Consider the following 15,073-nt stretch of genomic DNA (forward strand, 5'->3'; position numbering starts at 1 on the left):
AGAGCCCGACGTGGGGCTCAAACTCATGAACCGCAAGATCGTGACCTGAGCCGAAGTCAGATGCTTAACTGAGATCCCCAGCCGCTCCATTGCCTGTTTCTAAGTGCCATCACCAACCTCTACACATGAGATTCGTAACACCATAGTATCAATCAAGTGCCAGAAAACATTTTCAGAACAAATTATCATACTAGATATCAGTAGCTAAAAGATCAGAGATTTTTCTGGAGAAAAAACTTCTCACGCCAAGAACTCCATCAGAGGGGGGAAAGGAAAAGAAAAAGAAAAAAAATTAACACAATTGCTCATCAGAAGACTGCCCAACATTTTCGAATACATGCAAAAATCAACTTTATTATTAACAGCATTGTTTCCTCTTCCAGTCAGTAGGGAGCATTATGTAAAACTGATAATCAGTGATAAGAGACCCATCACTGTAAGGTAATGAAAGTGAATCCGGACTAATCATGCTGTGATTCATTGTTAGGTTGTTCTTAGAGTCTAAAAACTTGGGTATGCTAATTACTGTAAGTGTCCAAACACCCATTAGTCCTTTTGGCCTCAATATGTCACTATGGAAATTAATCCCCAAAGTTGCAATGTCTTGAAACACTAGCAGAGATCCAAGTATCACTTAAAATTTAAACATACAGAAAATACACACACACACACACATTCATGTTCAGGGCATATACAAAGCTTAGATAAAAAGATCATCAAAAACGTTTCCGATGTAGAAACCGCAAGTGCTAATTCAGCGCACGTTTATTTTTGTGCTTCTCTTACACACAGAAGGTAGGATACACGAGGCACGTGAGAGGAGGACGGTGCGTGACCTCTTCAGCCTTTGTTTCTTCTTTAAACAGAGATGTTGACAGACGAGAAGGATTAGATGCAGTCTACTTTTTCTTCACTCGGCTGATTTTTTAGAGAATTATAAACCATGAAACTAAACTGAGTAAATGTTGCAAGTTTACCGCAAGCGGCACCTGGGGCCAAGAAGAGAGAAAGTTATCCGGGTAAACAGAACGCACGTGAGTACGGTCAATACACGCGTAGCTTCCTCGCCTTGCTGCTGGCGGTCGTGAACCCAACGCGAACAGAGCCACGCAGAAGCATGCTTTGTGCACGGACTAGCTGGCGGTCCGTGAGAGAAAGCCATCTCTTTGAACCTCAGAATACAGGCTGATCTGGGACTCTAGGCACGCACGCGGTCATTGCTACCACTACTTTGTTTTCATATCCTTTTCTTGGCAAAAAATAATTTTTTTTTTTTAATTTTTTTTTTAACGTTTATTTATTTTTGAGACAGAGAGAGACAGAGCATGAACGGGGGGGGGGGGGTCAGAGAGAGAGGGAGACACAGAATCGGAAGCAGGCTCCAGGCTCTGAGCCATCAGCCCAGAGCCCGACGCGGGGCTCGAACTCACGGACCATGAGATCGTGACCTGAGCTGAAGTCGGAGGCTTAACCGACTGAGCCACCCAGGCGCCCCAAAAAATAATTTTTTTAGGCAAGGGCTTCACATTTTATTTCCCTAGCCACTAGGACGTGACCATGATCCATTCCTAATCCTCCCCTCCCCTTTCTCCCTGTTCTTTCCTACTTTTCTACTCCCACGCAAAGCCAGACGAGCTCTTTGTTAAGACACTCTGTGTCTAATCCAGTTAGCCTCACTGACGCGGTTCCCTGCTGCCCTACCAGCCACACACCCCTATGGCAATAGGGGGCTTCTTCCCCGTCACACCCCCCCCCCCCCCTTCCGCAAACACCTTGCAGGGGCCTCTTCTAATGCCAATAATGTAAGGAACGAGTCAATTTTAAATTCATCTCCCATTATATAATTGTCATTTTTACATCTTGTTAAATCCAACTCTGAGCCTTCTACGGTTTCTTTCTTAACACCGAATCAATCAAACCGACTTACTTTAAATGTAAAGCCTTCTCCCCCGCCCGCCCATAACGTCTATTGACTTTGGTATCTCAGTACTTAAAAAAGAATAAGGAATTCCTCAAACAAGTTTTTCAAATACAGAACTGTGGGAAGGAAAAGATCAAAGAACAATAATAAGCAGTCTAACCTAATAAGTTATATTGATCAGTAAGCTGTATCTCTTCCCCATCTGAAAATGCACTAATGAGAAGCAGCAGTGGTTGATCTTGAAACACTTTGAAACGGTGATAGGCTCATATAGAAAGTAAATGAAGCAAAGGACATGCCTCAAATGCCGTGCAAAAATAATTCTGCCAACTTCTTTGGTTTACTAATTAGTAATACATTTTGTACCTTGGAGCCCCAAGAAGGTCTGAATGACTGAGACATTAATATAATGAATGGAAAAGAAGCAGGGAAGATAATTTGTCCCTATCGACCTCGAATTAATAAAAGCATCTGACTAGAGTTAGCCCATCTCAGCATGTACTGGAGCTGAAGCTAAACCTGATGTAGGACCAATGTCAAAGATAAGAATTAAGAGCCAAAGAGTAGGTCATAACCACTAGCAGTCAACCAAAGGGGGGGGCGGTTTAGGTATATTTAAGGACTCTGGGGGTCTTGACGGATCAACAATTAACATTTACCTGGTGCCTGCCCGATACGGTCCCTGTTTCCATTGTATTGCAGCAAAAATCCACCAGAGTATTTTTTAGCGTATGTTTGCAACAACATTTACAAGTTCACACAAATACGAATTCCACATAAAACTTACCATAACTTCCGGTCACGTTGGCACATATCACAGCCCCAAAGAAGTTTGGAAAATACTTCTGAATTCTTGAAATCACTTTCCGGCAAGCTACGGTCGGATCTTCTCCTCCTCTCATATACTCTACAGCCTGGTAGCTGGTTTAAACAGAGGCGAAACTTAAGCATCACAGAACAAAGTCCAAGGGTGTTAGCGTGAAGTTAAGACACCTAAAACCATCCGAGCTGTCACATGTGTGATGAAATACATAAAGAGAAGTTGGTAGCACCTGTGAAAGCATCAACACGAAAGGAAGTAAACCTTGACCCCATGTCTGTCTTTTCAGCTAATCTGTCCCTCAATTTCAGATGAGGACTATTATCTTTGGCTCTGGCTGAGTAACTGCTACCCAGTAACAATAGCCAGAAGTGATAAAAAAAAAAAAAAAAAAAAAGAGAGAGGTTCTATTTAAACAGGAAATGGGGCTACAATCAGTGGGGGAAATACTGGGCATGTGCAAAACATCCAGTCGTAATGATCATCTTTCAGTAATTAATTGCACACCGTGACTGACTTCCCCGCTTTTATCGCCAATTATCACCCTTCCTTTACTCAGTGGCCTTGCATAAATTATTTAAATGCATCATAAGTGTTCTCATCTGTGAAGTAAAGCAAGAAATATTCTATTTCAGAGGACAATGATTACTTAATTTAAATTATCATCAAAAATGATAGGTGGAGAGTGTGGAGGTAGGATTTCTAAGCAGGGCTGGTACCCACAAAATCAGACTGCGTGGCACAAACCATTACTTTCTGTCTTGACAGACAACATCTCCCCTAAGGATCTCCAAGGGTCAGAGATGTGAGGACTCACACCTTGGTAGAAAGCGCATCAGGATGTCCCCATCCCCAGTGGCCGCGGCTGCTCCTGCGGTATCATCGGCATAGGCACCAGCTCCAGGTATCGGTGAATCTCCGACTCGACTGTGTGAGGGCACAGCACAGTGATTTAGGACAGGAGACCGAGCGTGCATGCACACACTGTTTTATGAGAGGTTTCCACAATAGGGGCTGTTTCTAATTCGCCACTTAGGATCGTTTTAAGTAAATTCTTCATCAGAACACACAGATCAAAGATTTTCATTAGTTTTTCAGCTAAGGTTTCCATAAACCTAATTATGTAAGAATTGGATACCAGTTGGTTATATAGCAGGATGGCACAGATTTACAGTGACTGTTCAATTATTACTATCCTTTATCATCAGATTTCTGGATTATCTCAATAGGTTCAAAGTGGTTTTCCTCGTCTATAATCTACTCCTGCTTTCTATCTGACGTGCCAAAATTTTACCAAGGTTTTTCCTTGTAATAAACCTTCAGTGTTTTTCTGCTATTTTAAAACAAAATCCAGAAATCTTTAAAGTGACTCAGGACTCTCTGAAATCGGGCTCGGGTCCTCCTCCCAGGTACCCGACATTCATGCTATTTCTCTCCCCTCCAGGGGGAGCCCTGAACTCCAGCGTGTACTACTCAAGCTCCCTTCCCCTCCTGAGGCTCAGGCTCAGCCCCCAGGATCTCTCTGCTGGTCTCCCCAACTGCCTGCCCTGCTTACTCAGGCACCACTCCCATCCCTGAGCTCCTAGCACTAACTGTGACGCCCACTCCTGTGGCACTTAGCACGTACTAATTTATTTTCGTTCACATTTACTTATCTCAGCTGTGAGGGTAGGGTTGTGCTTTATGTTTTGCATCTCCCGTTAGCACCTTGCACATATTGGTTTACACTCAATACATATTTGCGAGATCTGTTCTTTTCGAAACACTAACCCATGTATTTTGAATTTTATACCATTTGTAGATGTACCAGCAGCAGTACGCCCCATCTTATGGACTACAACCATGCCTAGAAGTTAAAAAAAAAAAAATCATTGTATCAACTCTGAGGTTTACCTCAAGTATAAAGAAATAATTGAGCTGTTGGTAATATAAATATCCTCATTCATTAATTTCAGGTAGAAGAAAATAGGAAGCTCAGGAATACTGAAACTTATACTGGCTGTGTCATTTGTACTGTTTCAGAACCCAGTGTCAGCATCATTTGGCAGACTTTCCATATCCTTACTCTTCAAGTTACTCAGTTACCTTTCAAAGGTAATTCCAAAAAAAAAATCACTGATATAGAATAAGGGAAATTTTCAACATTATAGCTCAGATATGGCAAACAACATAAAATTATTAAAGAACTAACTACACATCAAATAGGGGCACCTGACTGGCTCAGTCAGAAGAACATGTGACTCTTGATCCAAAGGTCCTGATTTCGAGCCCCATGTTGGGTAAAGAGATTACTTAAGTAAATGAATAAATAAAAACTACAAAAAACCCAACTAAATATCAAATAAAGATTTAAAAATCTACAAGTGGATAATCACTAGATGTTAGGAGCCCTGTATAAAGTAATTTACCAAAATGTAAATAGATGTGATGAAAAGAATGTGTGTGCATGCTTATTTAGCAGTTAAAACAGTTAAAATCACCATCTGGCACTGTAAATAGGGATAAAGAAGTTAAGAACTACAGGAAGGCAATTAAAAATGGCCAAACTTTGGGGCACCTTAGGGGCTCAGTCAGTTAAGCCTCCAACTCTTGATTTCAGCTCAGGTCATGAGCCCAGGGTCGTGGAATTGAGACCTGCATTGGGCTCTGAGCTGAGTGTGGGGCCTGCTTAAAATTCTTTATCTCTATCCCTCTGCCTCCTCCCCGGCTCACATGGTCTCTCTCTCTAAAGTAAAACTAAAAAAAAAAAAAGGCTGAACTTTAACCCTAAAAGTTATATAAAAGGCAAATTACCAATTGTATCATGACTGTAATTATCTCCTGTTTCTTTATAGGTAGGACCATCTTGCTTTAAGATACTAGGTGGTTTGTAAGGTCCACAGTATTTTGAAGGATCTGGCACAACATTCTGCAAACAAGATTTAAGTTTTATTTTTTAGGAAAGTTCATTTTAGAAATTGGCAAGCAGTTCCATACAATGACTAAACATGAGCAAGAAACCAAAAGGGTGTCTGGTAACAGAAAGCTATGAATTAAAAACCAAAGATTAGCTGAGTCTTATGTGAACAGATAGATATAATTCTATTGAATACCTAGTCTTATCTCAGAATTACATAACGTAGAATAATAGACATCTATGTCTGGAAACGATCCCTGATTTTTCTCCTTCTATGGCTAAAGTTCTCAGCACAGTGGCAGATACAAATGAAGATTTTTTTTTTGTTAGATCTTAATCCTCAAAGGAATCAGGTACACAGCCCTACCTTTAAATTTCAGAATTTGTTCCCTGGCCAGTGAAGAATTCTGAGATTTAAAGGGAAATCTATTTTAAAAAACTTCTTTATTTCTGGGGCTCCTGGCAGCTCAGACGGTTAAGCATCTGACTCTTGATTCCAGCTTAGGTCACGATCTCCTGGTCGTGAGATCAAGCCCTGCATCCAGCTCCATGCTGATAGTGTGGAGCTTGCTTAGGATTCTCTCTCTCTTTCTCTCTCTCAAATAAATAAATTAACTTTAAATTAAAAAAAAACCAAAACCCTTCTTTATTTCAAAGCTAGGTTTGTGTGAACATATTCTAAGTTGTACTTGTTGATTCCTCTGTGGATCACAAAGACACAAGAAAATAATCCAAATCCATTAATTTAGGTTGTATATGTGGATTAGTATTTGATCAAGAAACCTACTACCTATGTCTTACTCATTAGCACACTTAGTGCCTCCCCTGACCTGGTTTTATCCATTTGCCGCTTTTAGATGCTAACTAAGCCCAGAGACTCCTTAGTTACTCAAACGTAATTAGGATTTGGAGGAAGAAACAGATGAGACCAAGGCAGGCCACAGAAGGGTTCTGGATGGCAAAGAAAACCTGATTTATGCTCAAAGTCCCAGTGGTTTAAGGATAAATTATCCCAGCAGTAACACACTAGACACCAAATAGTATAGATCCAGTCAAATAAGGGTAAGATAAGGGGTATACTCCACAGAGACAAAATGTAAGACATATTCTAGATGAATGATTTCCAAACTGTGATTTTTTTTAGACTTGGAACCTTCTGTCACAAGGAAATACAAGCAGAGCAGGTCTGACTGAGGACGCCCCCTCTTCCTGCGGCACATCCGTCAGTTTGAAAGCTACTGCGAGGAACCAGGAGTTTTCCACCAGAGATGTGCATGAGAAGCAGCTAAGGAACGTTCATGAACATCCATGCCCAGAGAGTCACCTTCAGTCACTGTTTCTAAAGTGCAGCCAGGGTGATAACCAGCACCTTAGGCAACAGAGGACAGACAGGATGTCACTGAGTATTTTCTAATGATCTGCTTGTAAGAATTATGTCTACATACCCTCCAGTAATTTGGCTGGCAATTCCCAGCAAGCCAATCTGAATGAAGGGCTCGGGAAGTATTGGTAGATAAATCCTCACTGATAAAGCCCATACTCTCAGCAAACTTGGTGGCTGGAGATTAGAAAGAGAAGGAAAATGTACATTAGTTAAGCACGGTTTTCTAAAGAAAACACATGTACGTGGAGTGTTCTCGGTTAGCGGTCTCTTAAGTGGGGTATACCATCCTGGGTCGCACAAAGACTTTCAGAGCAATATTTAGATGGGAACGGTGTTAAGGCAGTTTCAACTGATCTTCTTGACACCCTGGGGTGCGTATGGTGACAGTTCTCTGTTCCACCCCCTTCACAATCCCCCTTCCTGTACATCACAAAAGGGAAAGCACCCCGCTCACCGACACAGAATCTTCCTGTTCTAACTAGGGCGCCATACCCAGTGTTGAGACCCCACACAAGGGGCCAACTGGATTCTATGCATGAGTAACAAACAGACCTTTTTGTTTGTCAGGCAGTTTTTAATTCTGGATTTCGGCACAATTGAAGGACACCTACTGGAGTTATTAGCTAATACAACATTAAAAACCGTATTTTGGGGGGCACCTGGGTGGTTCAGTCAGTTAAGCATCCGACTTTGGCTCAGGTTATGATCTCACAGTCCATGAGTTCGAGCCCCATGTCCAGCTCTGTGCTGACAGCTCAGGGCTGGAGCCTGCTTTGGATTCTGTGTCTCCCTCTCTCTCTGCCCCTCCCTCCCCCCCTCAAAAATAAACATTAAAAAAATATATTAAAAAAGTATTTTGGGGGTGCCTGGGTGGCTCAGTTGGTTAAGCATCTGACTCTTGATTTCAGCTCAAGTCATGATCTCACAGTGCATGAGTTTGAGCCCCACATGGGGCTCTGTGCTGACAGCGTGGAACCTTCTTTGGATTCTGTCTCCCTTTCTCTCTACCCCTCCCCTACTTGCTCTCTATATCTCATCAAAATAAAAAAAATAAACTTAAAAAAATGTTTAAAAAAATTTTTTAAAGTATATTTGATTATAGATCATGGTATGATTTTTGGCATATAACGTGGAAGACGTTCAAGCAAGGGACAAAAATACGCTGGTGCTCATCTTTTGATGTTAAGAATGCTCTGCGCTCTGTGCAACTAGTTCAGGAGGAGAAATGATGTTGACTCATATTTCCATCCAGCAATTATCTCCCCATAGATAATGAACTCATTTTTAAAACCCTATTTTACAGATGAAAAAAGCGTGAATTTAGAAGTAACTTATCTGATGGTAAATAGATGTTAAGCAAAACAGCTAGAATTTGACCTTGCGTTGGCTTTTATCTACTATTTTATATTTTCACAGTGAGGAATATAGACAAAGGACTAGATAAAGTTCCAGTGTAGCTAAAATATACCTGACTCTCCCACTAAAAGCGTGTGTGCTGTATGTTCCAGAACTTTCCGTGCCACACCAATAGCGTTTTTAATTCGTCTGAGACCTCCCACTGCTCCTACGTTCATTGTAGTGCTGCAAGAAAAGAAGCACAGTAAGATTTATTAAGGTACTTTCTCAGGTTCACAGATAAAAACTACATTGATTTACTCCAAGCAATAGCTTTGTACGATAAACTCCACTGTCTTAACGTAAAGATGATACCACATCCATGAAGTGCATACAAATTCCCATGATCAGATAAATTAAGGAACAAATAGCAAATCAACCTACAGCATACTCCAACAGCACCACAATTCAAAGTTCCTCGTAGCTTTTTTGTTGTTGTTACTTTTGAGATAGTGGAAGCGGGGGAGGGGCAGAGAGCGAGGGGGACAGAGGATCCAAAGGGGGATCTGCACTGACAGCCCCAAGCCCCATGTGGGGCTTGACCTCACAAACTGCGAGATTATGACCTCAGCCAAAGTGAGACACTCAACTGACTGAGCCGCTCAGGTGCGCCCCCCACCCCCGATTTTTAAACATGGCTTCTAAAGAGTTTTAAGGCTTCAGGTCATGCAAACCACACCGTACATAGAAGTCAGTTAAGTGATTGTTTACCACCTCAGAGACGTATTTCTGTAGTGTGGGATTCTATGTGTTCTACGGAGACTACTGCATCCATGTGAAATTTCTATTATTCTAATGACTTTCTCTTAACTTGTGTTTGGAAAGGCTGGGTACCATAAGCTAGGGGTTCTGACCTGATGAAACTTACATATTCGTCCGTCTTGCTCTCAATAAAAGCAAGTAGATCCGTAGAAGACTGATCAGTGTGACTCAACATGGGGTGAAGATTTCTTACCCGTCCATGATCATGGCATCCAGTGTGGTCTCTCCAAGTTCATCAGGACTCCCTCCAAAGCCCACGGTACCGTCACACTGTTCCCTCTCACACACAGCACAGCCCTGCTCAACTGCATCCAAGGGAGAGCCTCCAGATGCTAACGTCCTCCACGCTGTTAATCAAATCCCAGGAGTGCTGGTTTATATATTGATTTTTTTTTCCAATGCCAAATGCAACAAACCAGAAATGTTTTGAGCACTCATCTAAAAAAATATTTTCATGTTTACCCTTAAACAGAATTTTACTTTATTAAATGAGTGATACAAATTGTATAATGCAACTATTTACTGTGAAGAATTTAAACACTATTGATGTAAAGTGAGGGTTTTTTGTTTTTTACCTACTAATATTTCTATGCTGTGTAAGAAATGTCTTCTCTCCTTCAATTTTATAATTGAAGCCACTAAAAGGCAGTTAAATTGAAAGTTCATTAAACCACGGGCTTATAAATTTCTTCTGTATCATTAGATTATTAAAAATATACACAACGAGGACTTTTATTAAGGTAACATCAATCATGGCAAGTCTCAATAACCACTTCCTAACAGCAAATAATTACAATGTGGGCTTCACAGCGTTTAATCCATTTAATCTGCACAATAGCTTTTCAGGTAAGTACAGTACAATTAGTCTCCTCATTTTAAGTCGGAGCAAACAGACCCAGACAGGTTAAGGAACTTGTTCAAGGTCACACAACTGGAACAGGATTCAAAAGCCATTTGGGCACTGCTTTGTTCTCTGGAGCCCGGAACCTTGGCAAGGGGTGGGGGAGATCTTTGGTGGTCAATGTCTTACTAATAAAAACAGAACTCTTTGAAGGGAAGGCGCTACTATGGGTCATTTTTAAGTATTAACCCCTGGACCTACAGAATTGAAAGTGTCTTTCAAGAAGTTCCCCCTTTCACTACATAGAACCTTTATATGTCCCCTGCGCTGGCCACTGCACTTTTTCTCTCATCATGGCTTCAAGGCCGGGAATTTCTTTCTCACAGCCTGTTTCCGCCTTTTCTGAATCAGATGCACTGCCTCTAACACCCAAACTTATGTCCGCCAAGCTCCGGAGCCACTTCTGCCCCAGTGAGTTGTACCAGCAGCCTCAGACGGGGGGAGGGGGGGAAGGAGTCGGAAATTACTCTTGGGGTAGTAGGTCTTGGAATGAATGAGGCAAACATATGCAATCCAATGAATAAATGACAAGTTCATGGCATGGACAGGATTGAATGAAAGCACAGTAGATAGGCACCTCACGCAGACTGGGCATTAAGAGCAATAAATCGCGAAAGAGGTGATAGCTTAGTGGTTCTCCATCTTAGCTGCAAATCAAAATCACTTAGAAAGCTTTAAAGGAAACAGAACAAATGTCTTGTTGCCAGCAGTTAAATCAAAATCTCAGGAGGCAGGGCTCAGGCACGGGAAGTTCCACAGATGATTTTAATGGCCAACCAGGATTGAAACTCTATGGCAGGTGGCAAATACAGAACGTCAGCACAGAACAACAAAGTAAATGTAAAAAGGGTCTGTATGGGAAATTAATAGCCGTTTGCAAAGCTGCACTTGAGCTCATGGTATTGGGGAGATCCGAGGGGCTAGAAAGGTGAAGTAGAACAGTAGACAAGAGACAGCCCCCCCTCCCCGTGACAGCAGTATGGATGTCAGGCAAGACCGCGTAGGCGCCCGTGGAGGAGTCCCAGCAGAAAGGCCCTAACTGCTGCGGGTCAGGCAGCAGCAGGGTGGAAAGCATGGGGGCGCGGGGCTGAACAGAGGCGGAATGCGAAGTGAGGACGTAAAAAGCGGCCGCGGCAGGGAGGACTCCGTAAGGGTCCAGTGCAAGAGGCGCAGCGGTGAGGCTCCGGTCCCCGCCCAGGGGTCAGCCCGCCGGCCGCAGCCCCCGCCCCCGGCCGCCGCCGCGCACCTGCTTCGGTCGCGTTCCTAAAGGGCCAAGTGTTGAGGACCAGGGGCAGAGGGCTGGAGCTGCGCGCGAGGCCTGGAACGAGCAGGAGCGGCACTAGGAGCAGAGGAAGGCTCCACTTCCGCGCCATGGCCGCGCGCCCGGCGGACAGAGGCCGGGGCGGCCGCTGAGCCCGCGGGGCCGCGCTCGCGGAACTCGTGATCGGCCGCGCCCCACCTCCCGCCGCCGGGCTCGGCGGCTCCCTGGGGGGCGTCGTCAGGGCTCCCTCTGGTCTCGCGAGATTGGCCGCCGCGGGACCGCCGAAGCCGCCCACGCCGCGGCACCCCCGGAGGTTCCTGGCCTGGGGGCGCTGTGGCTCGGTGCTCGGGGACCCTTCAGGTGCTCCGGGGTTTGTGTTTTCTTCGAGTTGACCGAATGATTGCCGTCCCCGTTGGTAAAGGCAGACTGAGTCCTGTGTTGAGAAATCAGTATGAAATTTACGCAGCCCGCGGTTGCGTGACCCTGGGAACATTTTCATTGGCTTTAACCTTATTATTTACATTAAAAGCTGAAGTCGACAAATTTCCAAGTTCAAAATGTACTCCAGGATCCCTGGCCTCAGAGATCTGCGGAGGCTATGGCCTAGGGGTGAATCACGCTTGCTGAGAACCACAGCTCTTTGCAGGATGTGCTGTCGTGATAAGTCGCTGAGCCGGAAGAAGTGGAGACACGAGGGTTCACCGAAGTGCACCCTCCCCGGGGTTCAGGGCAAGAAGGGCTCCCGTTTCTAGTGTCTTCCACCTTGTGCCTGACACCTTTAAGTGCTAAATGCATGTTTGAATAAAGGTGGAATGGAGACTTGCCATTGTTAAAAGAGAAACTGAAAATAGTAAAGATTTTGAAAACTATTTTTAAGTTTTCACGCTTTTTAAGTTTTCAAGCTATTTTACGCTATAAAATATATTGTTGAAAAGTTCATTGGTAAAGTTTTACTTACATCTTTTTAATAGGGGAGGCTTGGGGGATTGATAAAAGGGATAGGCGGCCTCTGAATTGTTTCTGGAGCCGCATTTCTTGTCAAGACTTAATTTGTAAGACAGGTACAGCTGTATTTAATTCCTCAAAGACTTGGGTTGCATCCCGAATGATGTCACTTGGCTGACCCACGCATTCAAATCTATTACGGCCACTTTGCATGTTTATATCAGGGAGAATATTTTCGGTTGAGATGGAAATCAAAGCATTCCTGTCTTCTAGCTTTAGAGCTGTGTGTCTTTGCAATGTTTTAGTAAATCCTTCTACAAGGGCATCAGAATGTTTTTTCTTTCCCTTTGGGTACGTAGCTTCATTTTAGCTTAGGGGACAAGGCCTTAAAAAGTTTTTTTTTTTTTTTTTCAGTTTTTTATTTTGTGAGAAAGAGAAGGCTTGCAGGCACTTGCAAGCATGAGCGGGGGAGGGGCTGAGAGAGAGGAAGGGGCTCAGCACAGAGCCCAAAGCAGGGTGCACACCCAGGAACCGAACCATGAGATGGTGACCTGAGCCAAGACCGAGAGTCAGATGCTTTACCTACTGAGCCACCCAGGCGCCACACCTAAAAAAGTTTTTATCAAACTCTATCAATTTCCAATTTGGCCACCTTCTGACGTTAAAAAGCATCCTTTTGAATATCTTGTCAGGCTTCAGGTGAGACAAATAGTAAATGCTCCCTGAAGGTATGGAACAACCCTTTGCATTTAAGAGGCATCCTCAGAGAAGGTTTAAAAGTTCCCACCCTACCAAGAGCAGAGCCACTCTCAAAGATAACCGGAAGAAATAAAGACAATTTTCCTGAGGGCCGACAGCAGTCAGCACCACAGGCACAAATGGAGTGCAATCCGCATTTCTGCGTGGCCATATTTCTAGGCGCCCAATCCTGACAGGTGCCAAGCCAAGTTCTCCAGACACAAAATGAGACAAAGGAGAATGCAACAGCTGTCCCTGGGAGAGAAAGGATTGACAGCCAGAGGGCACCTAAAAGCAAATTCATGTGTCGCAATTCAAAGATCTAATTCTTCAAATGTTTTTTGCCTGCCAATCTGAATTTGGAAAGGAAGGGACAGAGTGGACTTTTACCTTCCTCTCTGAACCAGACACCCCAGACGGAGATCTGGGAGAGGTGACCCTGGTAAGAATTCTTGCCATTTGCCAGCTTCTGCCAGTTTTCCCAGGATCCTGTGTGTAGGCTGCAGAGGGAGTGGGGTTTCCTACAAGTCTCCTCCTGGTCCCCAGAAACTGTAGAGGAGGAAAAATAATTTTCCTTCCCGCCTTATGGTAGTGTTTCACCAAGACCCCTTTTATTCTAGGGCACTTCCTAAAATGGATAAGTTTATCTAAAGTGATTTAAAGTTCTCCATTGTCGCCACTGTAATTCAAGATTAGTTTTGGTAAGTTTAACCTGCTTGTTGAGACTTAAAATTTTACTCACCCTCACCTCACGCTGGACCTGGTCCAGCTTATGCCAGACCCAGGGCACTCCGGCCAGTTTAGGACCTGGCTCAGTTTCCGACTCAGACCCGGTCCGGTTTCACAGGAGTACCTGGCCCGGTTTCCGAGTCGGACCCGGCCCAGTTTCTAAGGAGCACCCATCCTGGTTTTTAAGCCAGAACCCATCCAGCTTCTAGGTCAGACCTGAGTGGGAAAAACAAACATGAAGTCTGAAAGTTCCTAATGCAAATGCTGCCAATCCCAGCAGGACCCAGCGAGCACCCCCAGATCCCAGCAGGACCCAGCGAGCACCCCCAGATCCCAGCAGGACCCAGCGAGCACCCCCAGAGGCAGCGGGAAAGCAGCGAGCTCCCGGGACTCACAGGTACCTTCACCTGGTTGCTTGTTGCTCCCTGGGTTCTCTCTTCCCGCCCCAGAACTGTTAAGACAGAAACAGGCCTACTGACAAATTCAAGAGTTCGTTTGAGCAAAATGGATTCAAATCGGGCAGCATCCAATCTAGCAGATAGAAGGGAGCTCCACGGAGCTGCACAAAAGGAAAGACAGATTCTATAGGGAGAGCGAGACGGAACAAGGAAGTTACAGTAGTCCAAACAGTGGGTTAATTCCTACAAGGTTACTACTTTCTTTTTGGGGGTTGGCCGGGGACCATGAAGCAGATTACCTGCTCATCATGAGATTCCTGATTGACTGGTTTAAGGTTCTGTTTCTGGGAGAGCCGAAACTGTAAGTAAGTCTTGTCTTGGTGAATAGGCCTTAGCATAAGCAACTCCATTTTTAGATCCGTTGCCTTGTTTTTAGCAACACGCATGGCAGAGGTTGCTTATTTTTGATAGTGTGGTTGTCTGGGCCCTATGCGCCATCACGAACCCATAATCCCTTTGGGGCTCTGGAGTACCTGATCCTGTTGCCACAGGAAGCCCGTGATCAAATACTTTGGACAAACATTTTTACAAATTTCTCCAGACTTTTAAAATATTCACTTAGTGGGAGTTGTGAAGTTTCCAAATCTTCAAGGCTTCATTGCTGTGAAATAAAAGACACAATTTAAACAGCACAAAATAGCCCGGAAGAATTATTGCAAGGCAGGGAAGTGCTGTTAATTAAAAGTAGGTGCAATTGAGGAGAACTGATGTAAGCTTCTGTGGGATTTTTTGGGGGGGGTGTTTTTTTGTTTTGTTTTAATTTTTTTAATGTTTATTTTGGGGGGGGGGTGCTGAGTGTGAGTGGGGGAGGGGCACAGAGAAAGAGGGAGACACAGAATCCGAAGCAGGCTCCAGGCTCCGCG

At 44.0% G+C, this 15,073-nt stretch overlaps 1 protein-coding gene across 1 annotated transcript; it reads right to left on the bottom strand.

The window, feature by feature from the left end:
- Nucleotides 1-334: 334 nt before the first annotated feature.
- On the bottom strand, nucleotides 335-11,522 carry AGA (aspartylglucosaminidase). Its single transcript, XM_019434256.2, has 9 exons — nucleotides 11,326-11,522; nucleotides 9,372-9,525; nucleotides 8,490-8,602; nucleotides 7,083-7,195; nucleotides 5,535-5,649; nucleotides 4,512-4,587; nucleotides 3,561-3,668; nucleotides 2,709-2,842; nucleotides 335-989 (listed from the first exon to the last, which is right to left on the bottom strand). The coding sequence occupies exons 1-9, from the start codon at nucleotides 11,450-11,452 to the stop codon at nucleotides 889-891; spliced, it is 1,041 nt and encodes a 346-aa protein (XP_019289801.1). The 5' UTR covers nucleotides 11,453-11,522; the 3' UTR covers nucleotides 335-888.
- Between the last annotated feature and the right edge of the window lie 3,551 nt (nucleotides 11,523-15,073).

Source organism: Panthera pardus, unplaced genomic scaffold (assembly GCF_024362965.1).
Source record: "Panthera pardus isolate Hobbes unplaced genomic scaffold, ASM2436296v1 HiC_scaffold_13, whole genome shotgun sequence".
Classification (NCBI taxonomy): Eukaryota; Metazoa; Chordata; class Mammalia; order Carnivora; family Felidae; genus Panthera; species Panthera pardus.

What these genes read in the sequence shown, in the direction of transcription:
- AGA (XM_019434256.2), bottom strand. Translation starts at nt 11,452, where the DNA reads ATGGCGCGGAAGTGGAGCCTTCCTCTGCTCCTAGTGCCGCTCCTGCTC. An exon ending in GCCAGCCAAATTACTGGAGG is followed by an intron (nt 5,650 to 7,082) that starts GTATGTAGACAT and finishes TCTTGTTTGCAG; the next exon opens with AATGTTGTGCCAGATCCTTC. An exon ending in CAACGTGACCGGAAGTTATG is followed by an intron (nt 990 to 2,708) that starts GTAAGTTTTATG and finishes TCTTGGCCCCAG; the next exon opens with GTGCCGCTTGCGGTAAACTT.